General features: G+C 44.5%; 1 protein-coding gene across 2 annotated transcripts in view; it reads right to left on the reverse strand.

The window, feature by feature from the left end:
• Positions 1 to 894: 894 nt before the first annotated feature.
• The window catches only part of wdr47a (WD repeat domain 47a), a 37,335-nt gene continuing 18,030 nt past the window's right edge, over positions 895 to 20,199 (reverse strand). For both annotated transcript variants that reach the window (XM_034184125.1, XM_034184126.1), the window contains exons 9-18: positions 11,479 to 11,660; positions 8,999 to 9,244; positions 8,843 to 8,906; positions 3,734 to 3,891; positions 3,250 to 3,419; positions 2,987 to 3,157; positions 2,753 to 2,884; positions 2,409 to 2,627; positions 1,066 to 1,287; positions 895 to 1,027 (exon numbers count right to left, since the gene is read on the reverse strand). In XM_034184125.1, coding sequence (XP_034040016.1) covers positions 1,145 to 1,287; positions 2,409 to 2,627; positions 2,753 to 2,884; positions 2,987 to 3,157; positions 3,250 to 3,419; positions 3,734 to 3,891; positions 8,843 to 8,906; positions 8,999 to 9,244; positions 11,479 to 11,660 — 1,485 coding nt within the window. In that variant the 3' untranslated portion in view covers positions 895 to 1,027; positions 1,066 to 1,144. The remainder of the gene's footprint in view (positions 1,028 to 1,065; positions 1,288 to 2,408; positions 2,628 to 2,752; positions 2,885 to 2,986; positions 3,158 to 3,249; positions 3,420 to 3,733; positions 3,892 to 8,842; positions 8,907 to 8,998; positions 9,245 to 11,478; positions 11,661 to 20,199) is intronic.

Raw genomic sequence — 20,199 nt, forward strand, 5'->3', positions numbered from 1 at the left:
ATGTATGATCATCCATTTGACAAAAATAAGGGTTCTCAAACTGCACTAGCAACCACTGACTCCTTTTTTCATCCATCTTGGCTATACTACAAAAGATAGAGTATGCATGTCCTTTCTGGACTACTGTATCAACATGAGGAATGGTAGCCTCCATGAGTGGTCTCATGCAGGTATGAAGGCCTCAGTCTAAGTTTATTAAAATGGATCAATTCATTATTGTGGGTAATTGTACTAATGAACAGACGGCTATCAATGTTACATTGTGTTTCTGCTTAGAAAAGCCACTAAATCTTACACATTGTAGCTTCAAAGACTAAAGGCTCACTTCTTCAATGTTTTTCATCATCTGAAGGAGGTAAGTATGGTTGATTGGAAACCTGCCAGTAAGACATAGCTGTACTCTGTACCACGCTGTGCGCTCAGAAAGGTATGTTATTTTCTTGATTTTGTACAGTCCAAGTCTACATGAACTCAGTTCACTTCCAACATAAATCCCAAACAGATGGTGTTGTGAGTAGCAGGAATAAATTAATGTTGCTGATTTGGTGTGGTCTGGAAGGATCTTCTGGAATTGTGAAGAAGCTTGGTCAGGTTGAGCTGAAGGTGCCAAAAGTGGGGAAAAAGGATCCATGACCATGTGTAAACCATCACTATCTGCCTGCTTCAGGACAATGAAGAGTTACACAGAGTGGTATGACTCAAACCAGGTGAGGGTGATGTGCAAGTTGGCACAGGGCTGATAAAGTGAGTGACTTCAGGAAAACAACTGCTCTCAAAACCCGAGTGGTTGGACCTCAGCAGACTGTTTTCTGACGAACCTCAGAGAGGAGGTTACAGATGATGTTCAGCTTTGGTTGAAAAAGGAGACAGGAAAGCAGCCAGCCCATAGTTTTCGAGATGAGATGGATGGACTGGGCTTTAATTTCTTCTGTAACAGAGCAACTGGAAATGAATAAAACATGCAACACGTGTGCTTTTGATATGTTACAGATTTGTATAAATTTGGTTCCTCCAGAAAGGAGAGTCTCCGACCTCTTTCTGTGTGTGTGTGTGTGTGTAGGTTTGGTGGTAGGGAGCAGTGTTTCCAGGCGATACACGTCTTGTAGATCACAGCATGTTGGACCACTTGCCTGCACTGTGTGTGTTAAGGGTTCTGTGTCCAGAGCGTTACTGTGCGGTCAGCTGAAGATGAGAGGAAAGACAAGTCCTGCGTGTGCCACCGACACTGAATCACCTTGTCTACGTGCTCCCCCACCACTGTCACAGGCAGCTGCTTGGTCAGGTCACCTGCACACAAAGACGGAGCACAACTTAGGTTCAACACCGACTGAAAACGGGTTTCTCTTAGGCAACATGGGAGCAACTGTTGAGAGTGGAACTCAGGTTTATTCCTGAGATCAGAGCAGTGGATGTTAGGCAGTAAATAGTACACCTGTGGAAGTGGATTTCTGATCATATGAATAATTTAATCTGTCTTAAAACAGTAAATTATGTACAATTAACGCTTGTACAGTTTCACAAAGTGACTTCAGATGTTGCAGCTGTCACATACAGCTCACTGCTGTGATGCAACAACCTTCAACACAAACCAACAGCGCTAATTATCAAAAATCTTTTTTTTTTTTTTTTGGTCTGCGCTAGTAACGGCAAAAATGTCTGAGTGAGTGAGCTGCCCATCCCAAGCAGCTTGTGTGTATGACACTCAAAAATGCTAACCCAAAAAGTTCAACAGAGTGCATAACAGGTGTGAACAGTTCATGGAGAACTTTGATGCATCAGATTAATCCCAGAAGTAACTTTGTTTGACCTTTGTAATATCCCATAGATGTGTCTGCTTCACCCCTCAAATTAGCATCCGCTAACAAGTGGAGTTAAGATAGCAACTCTAGGGAGAAATATCACTACCACAATGTGGTAAAAGGCAAGACTTAATGCACAAGAGAAATAACAAATTAAGAGAATGTGTGGCTGGATCAAAAACTTTTAACAAATTACAGGGCTTTTTTTTTTAAATTGTAGTTAATCAGGAGATGGCAACTACCGCTAGATGTATATCAGCACCTTCTGTTCAGGAATGTGCAGAGACATTTGGAGTTTAATTCTTATCCAAAAAAATAAATAAATAATATTAAATTAATTAAATTTGACCTGTCAACCAAGAAGAGCCACAGCACCATATTATTACCCCTTTGTTTGTTCTCCAGGACAGCTTCCATTCTCAGTTCTTGCCACCCACACTATACTGCCACTATATTCACAATTCATTTGGAAAACTATGAAACACTCATGTTTTCACCATTGTCCAGGACTCTGAATGAAAAAGTAAAAAAACACACCATGCCATTTCTGGTCAAAACAAACCACTTTCAACTTTAGCTACAACATGCTGTGGACAGTGTCACACAAACCTTGCAGGCTCGTGACCATGACCTTTGTGTCATAGGATCCAGTAAGCAGGTAATGTGCTCCAGGTGAGAATCTGACAGATCGCACATCGCTGCTGTGTGGTCTGTACACCTGCACGATGCGTCCTCCTCTGATATCATACAGCATGCATGCACTGTCCTCCTGTCCTGTTGCTAGGAGACGGCCACTTGGATCCACAGCGACCGAGGCAACTGGGCTGCCTATGGAATAAAGAAGAGACAAGCATGAGACATGGTAACCGGTTAAAATCAATCTGTACCTGCAGAGAGAATGATTTATTTTCTGCAGAGAGAGGTGGCTCGTGATACATTGATATGAACCCTACCTGAGCCGTGAAAAGCAGTTCCCACTACTCGGACACAGCTGGGTACTCTTAGGTCCCAGAACCGCACCGTCTTGTCTTGAGATCCAGAAGCGATCATCCATCCCCCCCATGTATACAGAGAGAGAATGTGACCTGCATGGTGACATTAAGAATGACATTTCTCACCACAAACAGCAGAGATTTAACATCAGGTTACTTAGAGATCGGACTGGGTGGACAGTTGAGTCAGTGCACCTGTATGTCCACTGAGGGCATGCAGACCCTGCCCTCGCTGACAGTCCGTGGTGTAGATGTTGCAGTCTCCTGCTCCAGCGCTAATCAAGATGGCTCCTCCACTTTCTGGACCCTCCATAAAGGCCAGGTCTCTGATGGTACCGTCATGCATGCTGAACTCCAGGTCTGGGCCTAGAACACACAGAGTCAGAGACGACAAATCAAGAAACAGTAACAAATCAGCCAACAACAAGTCAAAGAACATGCACACAGAGGATGATCACCTGTGGCATTGCACGTCTCTGCACTGAACGGTAGGACTTTGACATATTTATCATTGGAGCCTGTAGCCAGCAGCTGTCCACAGTGGCTCCAGGCCACACAGTAGATAGATCCTTTGTGGTGTTTGTTCCTCTTGAAACGGACAACAGGCTGTTTTGTTGGACCTGAACCGCTAAGGACATGAAGAATCATGCAGAGAAACAATATCAGAAAGAGACACGAGAAAACCAGGTAGCAAGTCACCATTCACAAAAATATTTCTACCCAAAAAGGTCCGGGTAGACTGCTTCACTGGTTGCACTCAGCGATTCTCAAACCTCTTTGGAATATAATGCGTTGAAAGTATACTTGATTCCAACATCATTTCTCACCTTCTGCCTGTAAATGGCCAACTTTAGAAGGCCTGTCTCAGGAATGGGATTTTTGTAGCACTTGAGAAGAAAAACGTTGGCTGTTTCTGGGGCAGTACTTTTCAGCTAACATTACCTTGTGTCCAATGTTTCTGGATAAGCACAGACACGTAGCGTTTTGGAGTTGGATCCCACGGCATAAAGTGTGCCAGACGGGTGGAAGGCAACAGCACGAACAGCCTGAGTGTCTTCCAGAGTATTTACTGGCACAAACAGCCCTTTTGGCTTTTCACCCTGAAAAACACACATGGACACAGAAATTAAACCTCACACCCTGACAGGATTGTGTGTGGAGAACTTTTGAAACATATGAAAGGTTGAAATATCATCAGATTGTGCATATGTCAGACTCTGGGTAAGTGAAACCATCTTGATGGGTTTAAATTATTCACTTTTGATCTGACAGCATTCTTTGGTGCGTGTTAGTTTTGCCAGTGCATTAGTGTGTTTTCATCATAGGCTGCATATATACTGGGCAAACTTGCTGTGATGTCACCTTTAAGTTTTCTGAAGAGATCTGGAAAACTTCTCAAAAAGTGCTGCTCTGGCTGTCTACATCCTGGCCTATCCATAACTGGGTAAAGAGGTGTAGCATGGGCAAGACCCTGTGTGACCTGGGGAGGCATGAATGAAACCTGAAATGCCCCCATCTTAGTTACAGAAAAGCTAAAGCTAGCACACTAACCTTGGCTGAAGAATTTTATGAACACATATTCTTGTGAAGTGGGCAGTGGTTTTCATGACATGTGGCTTGGGTGTGGGTATGAAAACTCATGATCGGCTTATTGTCTAACCACAGATTAACTGGAGCGAATTTAAACTACCACTAGGTACTAAAAGTGCTAACGCCACTAACACTGAAAATTAAGTAACATGAAAATTTCACTTTATACAGTAGAAATACTGGAGCACAGACTTCTTAGACGATCTACAAGGGCAACTAACCACACAACATACCATATTATTTCAGATATTTGGAATAAAATGCTCAAGAAGGACAGATGCGGCCGTCTACAAAAGCTGGCAACTACTGCTAGTGGTGTCTGCAACCGGAGCTGACTCGGCTCAGTGGAACACACCATCTGTCACTCAAAGCGACCTCTTCTTTGTCTTTCGGCTGTTCCCGTTAGGGGTCGCCACAGCAGATCAATTGTTTCCATCTCACCCTGTCCTCTGTATCTTCCTCTGTCACACCAACCACCTGCATGTCCTCTCTCAGCACATCCATGAACCTCCTTTTTGGTCTCCCTCTTCTCCTCCTGCCTGGTGGCTCCATCCTCAGCATCCTTCTTCCTATATACCCTGGGTCCCTCCTCTGCACATGTCCAAACCATCTCAATCTCGCCTCTCTGACTTTGTCTCCAAACCGTCCCACCTGAGCTGTCCCTGTGATATGTTCATTCCTAATCTTGTCCATTCTTGTCACTCCCAAAGAGAATCTCAACATCTTCAGCTCTGCCACCTCCAGCTCTGCCTCCTGTCTTTTTGTTAGTGCCACTGTCTCTAAACCATACAACATAACTGGTCTCACTACTGTTTTGTAAACTTTCCCCTTCATTCTTGCTGATATTCTTCGGTCACAAATCACTCCTGCTACCTTTCTCCACCCACTCCACCCTGCCTGCACTCTCTTCTTCACCTCTCTACCACACTCTCCATTACTTTGAACAGTTGACCCCAAATATTTAAACTCATCTACTTTCACCACTTCTACTCCTTGTAACTGCACTATTTCACTGGGCTCCCTCTCATTCACACACATGTTCTCAGTCTTGCTTCTACTGACTTTCATTCCCCTTCTCTCCAAAGTATATCTCCACTTCTCCAGACTAGACTCAACTTGCTCTCTACTCTCACTACAGATCACAATGTCATCTGCAAACATCATAGTCCATGGGGACTCCTGTCTGATCTCATCTGTCAACCTGTCCATCACCACTGCAAACAAGAAAGGACTCAGAGCTGATCCTTGGTGTAATCCCACCTCCACCTTGAATGAGTCTGTCATTCCGACTGCGCATCTCACCACTGTCACACTATTCTTGTACATGTCCTGCACTACCCTAACATACTTCTCTGCCACTCCAGACTTCCTCATACAATGCCACAACTCTTCTCTTGGCACCCTATCATAAGCCTTTTCTAAGTCCACAAACACACAATGTAACTCTTTCTGTCCTTCTCTATACTTTGCCAACAGTATTCTCAGAGCAAACATTGCATCTGTAGTGCTCTTTCTCGGCATGAAACCATATTGCTGTTTTCTAAGCCTAGCTCCTACTATTTCCCATAACTTCATGCTGTGGCTGATCAGCTTTATGCCTCTGTAGTTACTGCAGCTCTGCACATCACCCTTGTTCTTGAAAATAGGAACCAGCACACTTCGTCTCCACTCCTCAGGCATCCTCTCACTTTCCAAGATTTTATTAAGCAATCTGGTTAGAAACTCTACTGCCATCTCTCCTAGACATTTCCATGCCTCCATTGGAATGTCATCTGGACCAACTGCCTTTCCACTCTTCATCCTCTTCATAGCAGCCCTCACTTCTTCCTTGCTAATCTCTTTTACTTCCTGATTTACTCTCACCACATCATCCAGCCTTTTCTCTCGCTCATTTTCTTTATTCATCAACTCTTCAAAATATTCCCTCCACCTTCTCAGCACACACTCCTCACTTGTCAGCACATTACCATGTGCATCTTTTACCACCCTAACCTGCTGCACATCCTTTCCAGCTCTGTCCCTTTGTCTGGCCAATCGGTACAAGTCCTTTTCTCCTTCCTTCTTATTCAACTTCTTGTACAGCTCGCAATATGCCTTTTCCTTTGCTTTTGCCACTTCTCTTCTCGCCTTACGCCGCATCTCCTTGTACTCCTGTCTACTTTCTTCATCTCTCCGACTATCCCAAAACTTTTTCGCCAACCTCTTTCTCCTTATGCTTTCCTGGACCTCTTCATTCCACCACCAAGTCTCCTTGTCTTCCTTCCACTGTCCAGATGTCATACCCAGTACTGCCCTAGCTGTCTCCCTCACCACATCTGCAGTACTTTTCCAGTTGTCGAAAATTGCTTCCCCTCCAACCAGTGCTTCTCTCACCTGCTCGCTAAATTTCACACAACAGTCTTCCTCCTTCAGCTTCCACCATCTGATCCTTTGTTGAGTTCTCACTCTCTTCTTCTTCTTTACCTCTAAAGTCATCCTACAAACAACCATCCTATGCTGTCTAGTGACACTCTCTCCTGCTACCACCTTACAGTCTGTGATTTCTTTTAGCTTGCATCTCCTATAAAGAATGTAGTCCACCTGTGTGCACCTTCCTCCACTCTTATATGTTACCCTGTGCTCCTCCCTTTTCTTAAAGTAGGTATTCACCACAGCCATTTCCATCCTTTTTGCAAAATCAACTACCATCTGTCCTTCCCTATTCCTATCCTTGATACCATATCTACCCATTACTTCCTCATCACCTCTGTTCCCTTCACCAACATGCCCATTGAAGTCTGCTCCTATCACCACTCTTTCATGCTTGGGCACACTCTCCACCACCTCATCTAACACCAGAAATCTTTCTCCTTCATCTCACAACCTACCTGTGGGGCATATGCACTGATGATATTCATCATCACCCCTTCAATTTCCAACTTCACACTGATCACCCTGTCAGACACTCGCTTAACCTCCAACACACTTTTAACATACTCTTCCTTTAAAATGACCCCAACACCATTTCTCTTCCTGTCCTCACCATGGTACAACAACTTGTACCCACCGCCGATGCTCCTGCTCTTACTTCCCTTCCACTTGGTCTCTTGCACACACAATATGTCTACCTTTCTCCTCTCCATCATATCAGCCAGCTCTCTCCCTTTACCAGTCATACTACCAACATTCAAAGTCCCCACTCTCATTTCCACCCTTCTAGTTTTCTTCTTCTCCCGCTGTTCGTGGCAACGTTTTCCTCCTCTTCTTTGTCGTCTTCGCCCAGCAGTAGCCCAATTTCCACCGGCACCCTGTTGGGCAATAGCACCGGTGGCGGACGTTGTTAACCCGAGCCGCGACCGATCCTGTATGGGAATTCGATTTTGAGTCTGCATAGTTGGGTTGGCTTGTTTTACGTGGCCACTCAAGAAACCATGGGCGCAATTTGGTGGGGGATAGGGGGAACAAGTCCCCCCCACCTTTTCAACAAGGGGGGACAGAATATGATATGTCCCCCCCCCACCTAATGACATATATTTGTATACTTGAAACATGCTATGCCAGTCTTATGCTCAAACCATGTCAGTCTTATGTGCAAAACCATGTCAGAATAGTATCTTTGTTTCTGCGTTTGTATTTTTAGCAGCATTGACTTGTTTACAACACCTGTTTCTTGTTTGTCACATTCAGAATTTTCTGGGACTGCATTTGCCCAGATTTGAAACCAAAAATAGTTGCCTCTAGGGACTAGTGTCTACACATAAGTATCAATGGACCATATGCTAATTTACTAAATTCTGAAAGTTAAGGAAATCAGAAACGCTATCTGGGACCTCAGAAAGCCCATCTGCAATTATTGCTTGATCTCCAAAATCAGTCTATGCAAGGAAAATTATGTTCAGTATCAGTGTCATTAGTACCACTTCGAAAATTAAATTCATGATAAGTAATTTATCCTAAACTTATGATCTGTTGTTTTTTCAAACTTATGCAGAAACAAATCTTGAGAAAAAAATACATTATGCGATAGTTAATAATTAAGTGCCTTCATAATTATGAATACATTTTACCACATTGCAGTTGTTTTTTTAATGAAAACTCAACCTATCATTCTTTTTGAGTTCTACACATGTGGTGATATGTTATTTACACCAGGATGTTAATAAAATCAGTGCTGGCTATTCTCTGAATAAAGTACTTATATCCACAGTTTCAAATTGTATAAATCAAATGGTGTCCACTTTATGGTCTTCTCAAAACATTAAAATTACTGTTCTGGATGCTCAGAATGCATCTGAGCTTATCTAGAAACCATTGGCTTCTGGGGGCCTAAAGCGACCCCCAGACCCCCAGCCTATGGGCTTCGGCCCTGCGGGCCTCGCACTTTGTCCCCCCCCAATTTCTAGTTCTAAATTGCGCCCTTGCAAGAAACTACAACTTCTTCCACTTGACAGCTGGACGTTGGGGGCTGGTTTTCACCTGTACCTCTTTGCTTCGTGATAAGGAGCCTGGAGAATCACCCTGCTGACCACCTTTGGGTTTCTGCTCACTGCCAACAAACAGAAAATGATATTTTGTTTCAACCCTGCAGCAAACTCTGGTAAGGGGGGAAAAATTATGCACAAAAGAAAGCACCTTTACCTCTGTGAGATGACAGGAGACTCAGTGGGAGGGGGGACTGCTTGGCCTCCCACAGCACGCTGCGGGGTGCTGCTGAGCACCCCTCCCCCGTGGGTTCGACTCTGCTCCGTGGTCACAGATGGAGGGTTGTTATTGTTCTCCGACACAGACGTGTTATCAATGCCATTACACTGCTGGGCCAGAGACTTCACTTCTTCTCCTAAATTCTCCATCCCCAAGTTGAGCTCCTCCAGCTTCTGGATAGACCTGACGAGTTGACGCACACACACACATATAGATACACATTAATGACTTTGTTCTCCTTAAATGTAACTTTTCTTTTTGTAATGTATTTCTTCCATTGCCAGCCTCCTCTCCCATTTCACTTTTTTCCTGCAGGATTTTTGCTTCTCTCTGCTGCTGACTGTTGACAAGATTCATTGCTTGAACCTTTTTGCAATGACAAAGGGCAGAGGACAAAAGAAAACTGTAAAGATGTCATTAGCTCAGCTAAGCCTGTTGAATAATGCAGGGCAGAAAATGAGAGAGGGAGAGGAACGGGAGGCCCTTTCAGCTTTGGGGGTTGGGGGTCCAGAGGGTCCATCCAGCTGACAGCAAATAAAAACAAGTGCAAAATGTTTACTTTGTCACAAAGACCAAGTTTAATGTATCCAATCCAAGCCTTAAATGCATCCTTTAAATGGCCAAGGAGATGTTCCTGGTGGTTGTAAAGTTTGGTTGGAGCCTTCGTCTGATCACAGATGGTGCAATGTGGACTGTGGGTTTGAGAGGGAAGAGTGAGCCATATGAGACGTGTCTTTATTAGTCTAATACGTCTACATCACCTTATACAACAGCTGCTCTTTTTTTTCTTTTGCTGAACAATCCAGACAAAACCAGCAAGCTTAATTATGGCAAGCTGTGACACGACAATCCTCACATTAACCTGCCACATGACCCATATGCTATGAGCTGGGGGTGTAGAGATCAACTGTGTATCCATTCGGAATCAATACACAAATGTAAAAAAAAAAAATATCATTTTGCAGATGTTAATTTCAGGGGTAGGAATGTGGCTACTGGTCACTGTTAAAGAACACTTTTCACATTGCTTATGTAAACCTGTATTTCTATTTTTACTTGAGTAATTTTTCTGAGCCAGCGATGTCCTTTTTACTTTAGTACATGTGCCATATAGCTTTGTTACAGCCACTCTGCTCCAAAATCACAGTGTGTGATGTATAGTGACAGGGTGCCAAGACAGTTGTAGTATTGCATGAGGAAATCTGGAGTGGTAGAAGTATGCGAGGGTAGTGCAGGACATGTACATGGATAGTGTAACAAGCGGTCAGATGTGCAGTAAGAATGACAGACTCATTCAAGGCAGAGGTGGGATTACACCAAGGATCAGCTGTGTCCTTTCTTTTTTGCAATGGTGATGGACAGGTTGACTGTTTTTTGTTGTTGTTTTACCTTTATTTATCCAGTTTAATCCCATTGAGATCAAGATCTCTTTTGCAAGGGAGACCTGGACAACCTGCACGTCTTTAAATGTAGGAGGAAACTGGAGCACCCAGAGGAAACCCACGCAAACATGGGGAGAACACGCAAACTCCACACAGAAAGGCCACAAGTGGGAATTGATCCCATGATGTTCTTGCTGTGATGCAACAGTGCTAACCACTAAGCCACCGTGTTGCCATCTATGGCAATATTTTTTAATGTGCATTGTAGCGCACCGTGTGCACAGATGCTGTTGAACCCAGTGCGATAAAAAGGAAACGTGCATACACAGGATGCATGTGCCATGTTTTCTGCAGTTTAGAGTGTCAGCCAAAGCAGTGTAACAGAGTTTCATCATTACCTCAATGCATGTTCCTGTTTTAATTATTCTGATACAAGTACAAAGTGCATCAGTGCAGCACAATGAGTGTGCCCACTGCCTTGCATCACAATGAGGTGCACATAAATGTTTAATCTTTGAATTTGCTGGAGTGGTAATAATCCAAACAGACTCAGTCATGTACATGAGCCCCACTTACACACGGGGTGAAAGCAGGAGGGCTGGATCACGGGCAATAGCCTCTCAAGATTTTAGAGTTTAGTATCACTCTGAATGAGAGCCACACGGGTGCAAATATGGCTGAGTTGTTAAAGGATATATTAGAAATACATTCATTATAGATCACACTGCAAATAATCTGCACTGAAAAATACCAAATAGTCACACAGTGAGAAAAAAGAAATCCTGTATAGCAAAAAGATGGACAAAGATGCATCGATAATTGTTTTATTTATTTTTATTTAACCCTTATTTAACCAGGTAAGTTATTAAGAAAAAAAATCTTATTTACAATAACGACCTGTTGGATAGGGAGAAACACAGGTAAAATTTATGATTTATGATGGAACTGCAGCCTGTGAGGTGCCTAGAGATTCCCACCCCTACTATGTGACGGGAGGGTATCTTTCTGTAGGTTTGCTTTTTGCCGTGTTGATACCTGTTGAGGAACTTCTCTGTCAGGCTGTGCTGCATGTCACCAGGTGGGGGATACTGTTGGACTCCTCCCTCCAGCAGCATTTGCTGGTACATCTGCCGCTGCTGCTGTTTCTGCTCTAGGTGCTGCTGCACCCGGAGACGCTGGCGATGGAACTCCTCATACTTGTCTGTCGAATCTCGAAGCTGGGGATCAAATATGATACAAATCATGGATGTGTCAAATTAAAATAGCAAATTTTGACATCTCACAGCCTGAAAACATAATTTACATATGCTCCCTGTCAACATTAAAACTGCTTGCTAGTTTTGTTCATTTAGAAATTCAATCTGTTGATGTGTTAGTGCTTACTCCAAAAAGCTCATCTTAGCTAATTATGAAAATATAAATGTTGTGGTGAAGGTCTGAAACAATTCCAACAATTTACAAATAATTGGAAGCAAATTTTCTTTGAAAAATAAAATTTGTCAGACAATATTTAACTGCACCAACTGATGTTTATTTTTTGTTCTTATTTTTTTTTTTTTTTACTATGCCATGTGGGTTAACTAGTTAGCACTTAGCCAACTTAACTACAAAGTTTCAAGTCACATTTAGACAAAACATTTTCAGCCAACAGCAATGATGAGGATTATACTGCAGGCTTCATTTTTGTCTCTCTTTTTTTAATACAAGAAAAGGTTGTACTTCATCTGATTTCAGACATTTTCATTGTACTTATACAGTAGTGTTCAGAATAATAGTAGTGCTATGTGACTAAAAATATGAATCCAGGTTTTGAGTATATTTCTTATTGTTACATGGGAAACAAGGTACCAGTAGATTCAGTAGATTCTCACAAATCCAACAAGACCAAGCATTCATGATATGCACACTCTTAAGGCTATGAAACTGGACTATTAGTAAAAAAAAGTAGAAAAGGGGGTGTTCACAATAATAGTAGCATCTACTGTTGACGCTACAAACTATTATGTTCAAACTGCTTTTTTAGCAATCCTGTGGATCACTAGTATTTAGTTGTATAACCACAGTTTTTCATGATTTCTTCACATCTGCGAGGCATTAATTTTGTTGGTTTGGACCAAGATTTTGCTCGTTTACTAGTGTGCTTGGGGTCGCTGTCTTGTTGAAACGCCCATTTCAAGGGCATGTTCTCTTCAGCACAAGGCAACATGACCTCTTCAAGTATTTTGACATATCCAAACTGGTCCATGATACCTGGTATGCGATATATAGGCCCAACACCATAGTAGGAGAAACATGCCCTTATCATGATGCTTGCACCACCATGCTTCACTGTCTTCACTGTGAACTGTGGCTTGAATTCAGAGTTTGGGGGTCGTCTCACAAACTGTCTGCGGCCCTTGGACCCAAAAAGAACAATTTTACTCTCATCAGTCCACAAAATATTCCTCCATTTCTCTTTAGGCCAGTTGATGTGTTCTTTGGCAAATTGTAACCTCTTCTGCACGTCTTTTATTTAACAGAGGGACTTTGCGGGGGATTCTTGCAAATAAATTAGCTTCACACAGGCGTCTTCTAACTGTCACAGCACTTACAGGTAACTCCAGACTGTCTTTGATCATCCTGGAGCTGATCAATGGGTGAGCCTTTGCCATTCTGGTTATTCTTCTATCCATTTTGATTGTTGTTTTCCGTTTTCTTCCACACATCTCTGTTTTTTTTGTCCATTTTAAAGCAGTGGAGATCATTGTAGATGAACAGCCTATAATCTTTTGCAGCTGCGTATAAGTTTTCCCCTCTCCAATCAACTTTTCAATCAAACTACGCTGTTCTTCTGAACAATGTCTTGAATGTCCCATTTTCCTCAGGCTTTCAAAGAGAAAAGCATGTTCAACAGGTTGTTGTATGGCTGGGGGGCCTGGCTGCCTTTTTGTTTCTGTTTTTTGTTTTTCCTTCCAGGTGGCTTGCATTTGGGACTGAGTGGCTGTGTTGCTGAGGTTATCAGGACCTCACCCTGATCACCTGCGGCTCGTCAGGACTCACAGCTGTGGTGCATCTATATGGATTGGAACATGGTGGCATTTAAGACTGGAGTATACAGTGTGTATTTGCCAGAGACTCGACCTTGTGACCAGACGGGTGAGATCGTCGTCTCGGGAGCCATCTCATCATCAGTGGATGCAGAGAATGTCCAGGGTTTGATGCACGGTCTGTGAAAGAGGAGGGGGTGAGGTCTCACGCTCGTCAGCACACTTCCTGAGGTACGTTAGATTTTGTGACTAACGTTTATACAGTCAGTAAATGTGGTGTCCCTCACACCTTATTATATTGAGCTGTACGTTAGTCATGTATCGGCTTCCACTGCAGTGGAGTTTTGTGAACTGGATGTTCCATGCCTGCAGGTTGGGAAGCTGATTAGTAATTAAGCCAGGAAGTGTTTGCTGTTTATGTACACCTTTGAGTGGTCTCTCTGTGTGTAGAGTGTGGACTCACATAATGGTTCCTTCTTTCACAGACTCGGTTTGTTGCGGCCACCTGGGGGGTGTCGGCGGGGTCCTTGGGTCCGAACGGCTTCTGGCTCCGGACCGTTAGCGCTGCTGGGACCGCACCGTATCACCACCACGCCAGACCGCACATTCTTTTGTTGTTTTGTATCACATCACTGTTATGTATTAAATTCAGTTAGCCTTTGTACCGTGCTCTGCTTATTTCATACTGGGTCCTTCAAACGCTGGTCGGTTCTCCGAGCTGCGTCCGACACATAACAGTAGTCTCTGGCCAAACATCACGGACCCAGCGGTAGCAGAGACGGTAACGCGCCGGGAAGGCGACAGCAGACGTTCAGTAGTTATCCGGATCAGTTGCGGGTGCTCTCCGCCCGGATGGTGCGTGTTTGAGACCCATTACTGAATACTGATTTGTGCTCTCTTGCAGCCGTGTTCCTGTGTTTGTGCCTTATCCGTGGGTCGTGGTGGAGTGTGACTGGCGACGGCTTCGCGTCACGCTCCGACCGGATAAGAGGTTTAAACGGGAGCTGCAAGAGTGTGTCTGTAATGGGTGCACGCGCACGGCGGAGCTCTGGGGCACGGGTCGCTGAGCTTCCTGTGTTACAGTTGTAGCCCCGTTTCCCCGGATAAAGATAACTACTGCGTCTCTTGTATCAGCTCCGGCGTTATTTAGTTGAGCACATTTTGGTTGTGTGTTGCACACAGCTGCGCACGGAGATGCAGCTCGTTTGTTTTCTGTCACCAAAGGGGTTTTTTTCATTTTTAGCACTTTGGCTCCCTCTTTTGGTGACTTAGTCACATTACCGTTAAGCTCTTAAGTTAGAACAGGTGTGTTCGATTTGTTTGAGCTTAACGGTATACGTCACTGATTTGTTTTGTGTTAGTTCATTTCGTGTGGGTGTTTTTTGAGTTGGTTTTTGTGTGGGATTTTTTTTTTTTTTTCCACTGTTTGTGTCTGGGGTTGTGACCCTGCAGCCTGTCTAAGAAGAAAAAAAAAAAAAAAATGACCCAAACCACTGTATGTTGGTCTGTTAGTCTTTCTTTTTATTTCTTTTTGTTTCACCTCCCCAGGGTTTGATGGGACGGTCCCCTGGGGGGTGATGGGGTGGTACTTGGGTTTTTTATTCTTTTTTTTTGTTTGTTTTTGTTATGCCCTCTCTTCTCCTCTGACTCCAGCCGGGTGAGCCGTAGTGTCGGCGTTGCTGGAGGGGTGCAGTTTGGTTATGCTGGGCATTTCCCAGGTAGCCTCTGCACCCGGGAGGGGGGGGGGGGGGGGGGGTTGGGGTATTTTCTTTTTCTTCCCTCTCTTCTCCTCTGGCTCCAGCCGGGTGAGCCATAGTGTCGGCGTTGCTGGAGTGGTGCAGTTTGGTTATACTGGGCGTTTCCCGGGTAACCTCTGCACCTGGGGGGGGGGGGGGGGGGGTGTTTTTTGATTCCCTGTTCCACCTCCGGCTTCAGCACGCCTTTGGCCGTCTGCCATCGGCGTGGCTGAGGTTTGGGGCAGTGGGATATACCCGCAGCTAGTGGCTGGTGTAGAAGTCGGAGGAGTGGCGCCGTTTTGTGCCGTTTGCCATAACCGCTGTTCCACTCCTCCCGGTTGGCTTCTGGGGTATAGTCACGGTTGGTGACACTGGACGTGCTTCCAGTTTCCACTGCGCCAAGGGGGTGGGGTTGGGGTTGTTTTGTTTGTATGGTTTTTTTTTTCTCTCTTCTTGTTTTTCCCCCCAGTTTCCGCCCTCAGGGTTTGACTGTGGTGTCCTCTGGGGGGGAAAGGGCTGTGGGTCCATCTAGCCATAGACGGCCGGGGCTGGGTCCGTTGGTCATGAGGGGAGGCGTCTCCTGGGGTTGATGAGTGGTCCTCTGGGAGGCGCTGGGAGTCCCCGTGGGTGACGTTGGATCCCAGAGGGACCTCGGCTGTGGTTATTACTCCTGGAGCTGGCGGGAAGTCCTCTGGGGGGTGTTGGTCCCTACATGTCGTTTGGGGGGGGGGGGGGGGTGTTTTAGCGCTTTTATTTGTAAGCTTAAGTTTGGGGTTTTTCTTTTCTCCTCATCCTGGGGTTTGATAGGACGGTCCCCTGGGGAGGGGGGGGTGGTTTGGTTGTTTGTGTTTGTCTTTTTTGTTTTATGACTAATGACCGCACATGGTTGGATAAAGGCTGACCGCACAGGTTTAAGAACTCCTGGCCACACCTGTGCTAAGTGACTGACTGAAACAAAGGCAAGGATGCAGCCAGAGGAGAGGACATCAACCATTCTGTTGGAAGACGAATGCAGATGCGGTTTCCAGCCATGGTCCCTGGAGGGGGGTGTTTCTCCTGGGCCAGGTTTGTGTGGTCGCCGGGAGGCTTCCCGTGAGGGTGGGGTACTGTTGTATGGCTGAGGGGCCTGGCTGCCTTTTTGTTTCTGTCTTTTGTTTTTCCTTCCAGGTGGCTTGCATTTGGGACTGAGTGGCTGTGTTGCTGAGGTTATCAGGACCTCACCCTGATCACCTGCGGCTCGTCAGGACTCACAGCTGTGGTGCATCTATATGGATTGGAACATGGTGGCATTTAAGACTGGAGTATACAGTGTGTATTTGCCAGAGACTCGACCTTGTGACCAGACGGGTGAGATCGTCGTCTCGGGAGCCATCTCATCATCAGTGGATGCAGAGAACGTCCAGGGTTTGATGCACGGTCTGTGAAAGAGGAGGGGGTGAGGTCTCACGCTCGTCAGCACACTTCCTGAGGTACGTTAGATTTTGTGACTAACGTTTATACAGTCAGTAAATGTGGTGTCCCTCACACCTTATTATATTGAACTGTACGTTAGTCATGTATCGGCTTCCACTGCAGTGGAGTTTTGTGAACTGGATGTTCCATGCCTGCAGGTTGGGAAGCTGATTAGTAATTAAGCCAGGAAGTGTTTGCTGTTTATGTACACCTTTGAGTGGTCTCTCTGTGTGTAGAGTGTGGACTCACATAATGGTTCCTTCTTTCACAGACTCGGTTTGTTGCGGCCACCTGGGGGGTGTCGGCGGGGTCCTTGGGTCCGAACGGCTTCTGGCTCCGGACCGTTACCGCTGCTGGGAGCGCACCGTATCACCACCATGCCAGACCGCACATTCTTTTGTTGTTTTGTATCACATCACTGTTATGTATTAAATTCAGTTAGCCTTTGTACCGTGCTCTGCTTATTTCATACTGGGTCCTTCAAACGCTGGTCGGTTCTCCGAGCTGCGTCCGACACATAACACAGGTGCTGGCTTCATCCTTAAATAGGGGACACATGGTTCACACCTGTTTGTTCCACAAAATTGACAAACTCGGACTTCTGGGTTGGCGATGTGCGAGTAAGGTGCACGTTGCGGTAGCTCCGTTAATTTCGACTTTAAAAACTTCAAATAGACTGTTTCAAAGTTAAATTGTATATGTGGTTGAAGGTAACTTTGTCACCTGTCTTCAAGAGTGGCTGAGTGTCTTTAAATCGGCTGAAGATGCCTAAAAAAGTCGCTCCCAAATCAGACCCGCCTGAGAGGGAAGGCCCGAGTAAAGCCTGTGGCCACAGTCGAGAGGACTGCGAGGGAGATACGGGCACGGATGATAGAGTGCTGGGGGCAATAGCGACAGTCCGCTTGGAGCTGGTTGGCGTTAAGGCTGACATCTGTGACAAAATTGAAAATAAAATATCGGAAGTTACGACAGTGTTGAAAGTGGAAATAGCACGCTTGAAAGCCGACAATGACAAGGCTATAACCAGTCTGAGGAACAAGGTAGAGGTGCACGGCCATACACTGCAAGAGTTAACCGAAACGGCTAGCGGCGCGTCTGATGCAATACAGGAGTTGGAGAATAAAGTGGACACGCTTCGTGGGCAAGTTACATCTCTGTCTGAAAAATGTCTAGACCTCGAAGGACGCTCAAAACGTCAGAATCTAAGAGTGGCCAGTGTGAAAGAGGGGAAAGAGAACGGTCAGACAACCAGGGATTTTGTGGCGCAGCTGCTGAAAGAGGTGCTTCACCTGGATGAGATGCCTGTTATAGACAGAGCCCACAGAGTCTTGAGGAGGAAATCTGGGGACAACGAGCCACCACGACATCTGATAGTGAGAGTGCATTACTGCCACGTATATGAGGATATTATGAAGAAGGTTATGAGCGCTAGGGATATAATGTATGGTGGCCAGCGGATCCAGATTTTCCGGGACCTGCCAGCAGAGGTGGCAAAACGCCGATCCACATTCACTGTCGTGAGGAAGATGCTGCGCGATAAGCCCGGAGTTAAATATGGACTTCTGTACCCAGCCAAATTACGTGTTTCCCACGATGGTACCGAAAAGCTTTTTATGGATCCGGAGAAAGCACGTCAGTATGTGGAGCGCCACATTGTTCACAGAGATGTGAACAATGGAGATACGCAGGATGTTGCGCCAAGAGAGAAAAGGCTGACAGCTGACAACAATATGGAGGACATGCCTGAGTTCGAGTAAACACCAGGTGATATCTAGCAGTGTGTGTCACTCCACTAGTGAGTCCCCCTTTTTTTTTCTTTTTCTCTCTCTCTCTCTCTCTCCTTTGATGCCTAATTTTCAAATAGTGTGCGGACTTTATGGACTATATGTGATTAATGACATGTTTTTTATAGTTATATTTGCTATTAATGTTCTGATGTTCTAGGTGTGGTGGTTATATTATCCTCGCTCTTTTGTGTGAACAGCAGTATTATTTTATTTTGTAATAGTCTATAATGCACCTTCTGTTTTCTTAATATTATCTGGTTTATGTTTGATTTATTTGTGGAGCTACGTGCAAAAGGAGTATGTCACGTCGGAGGTTGAGGTTATGGATAGTTGGAAGTACATGTGGTCATGTAGGGAAGATGGCAGGTCTTCCTCCCTGAGATCACTTATGTGTCGGATTAATATCTTTGATTCATATTTGTATCTTTTTTATTTTTCTTCTCTGTATCTGTATTTGTTTTTGTTTTTTTGTGCGGGTTGGGTGGGGTTGATGGGCAGGGTGGGTGCTATCTGGGGAATACATCCAAATTAATGTGGGGTAATATGAGCGATTTCCCAACTATATGGCTTCAATAGTTAGTGGGGGAGATAGTGTTGTGGATAGGAGTGGACTTGTAACCTTCTGCTCTTGGAATGTGAATGGTATTAATGAACAGGTTAAACGTGGTAAAGTATTGTCACACTTAAGATTACTGCAATCGGACGTGATTTTTTTTTTACAGGAGACGCATCTGAAAAATGATGCCCATGGCAAGATTAGAGCCAAGTGGATAGGGCAGGTCTACCACTCAAAGTTTTCGGTGAACGCAAGGGGGACAGCAATAATTATTCAGAAAAATTTCCCTTTTTTACATAGATCTACCCTGGCTGATAAGGAGGGAAGGTATATTATGGTTGCAGGGGAGATACAGTCTATACCAATCACATTGTTGAATGTCTATGGACCGAACATAAATGATCCGGAATTTTTTAGAAAACTGTTTAGTCTGATTCCAGATGTTTCAACTACAAATTTGTTATTTGGGGCAGATTTCAACTTAGTTTTAGATACGTACCTGGACAGGTCGTCGACTCAAAGAATGACACCTTCTAAAGCAGCTACCTTTTTAAAATCTTATATTGATAATTCAGGTCTTGTGGATGTCTGGAGAATTTTGAACGCAACTGGAAGGGAGTACTCTTTTTACTCCGGGGTTCATAACACATATTCCCGAATAGATTACTTTTTATTGGATAGTAAATTGTTACATGGAGTCCGGGATACTAAGTACCATAATATTCTTATATCAGATCACAGTCCTGTGTCCATCTCAGTGAAACTTCTGGAGTCAGATAGTACTTATAGATCTTGGAGATCAGACCCTCAACGTCTTATGAGGAAAGTGTTTTGTGAATATTTGGAGGGGCAGATCAAGCTGTTTTTTGAGATGAACGATAAAGACGATGTCTCACCTCTTTTATTGTGGGATACTTTTAAAGCATATGTGAGAGGCTGTATAATTTCTTTTCAGTCTTCTGAGAGGAAACGTAATAATTTTGAACGCATACAGCTGGAGGCTCAAATACAAGAGTTAGATTCTGAGAATGCCAAACAACCATCAATACAGCTACACAATAAAATTTCGGCACTGAAGTACAAACTCAATAAATTGCTTTCAGATAAAATATCTAGAGCCTTCATGTATGTTAAGCAGACTTATTTCGAGTTTGGTGACAAACCACATAAATTATTAGCCAGACAATTAAGAAAGAGGG

Source organism: Thalassophryne amazonica, chromosome 12 (genome assembly GCF_902500255.1).
Source record: "Thalassophryne amazonica chromosome 12, fThaAma1.1, whole genome shotgun sequence".
NCBI lineage: Eukaryota > Metazoa > Chordata > Actinopteri > Batrachoidiformes > Batrachoididae > Thalassophryne > Thalassophryne amazonica.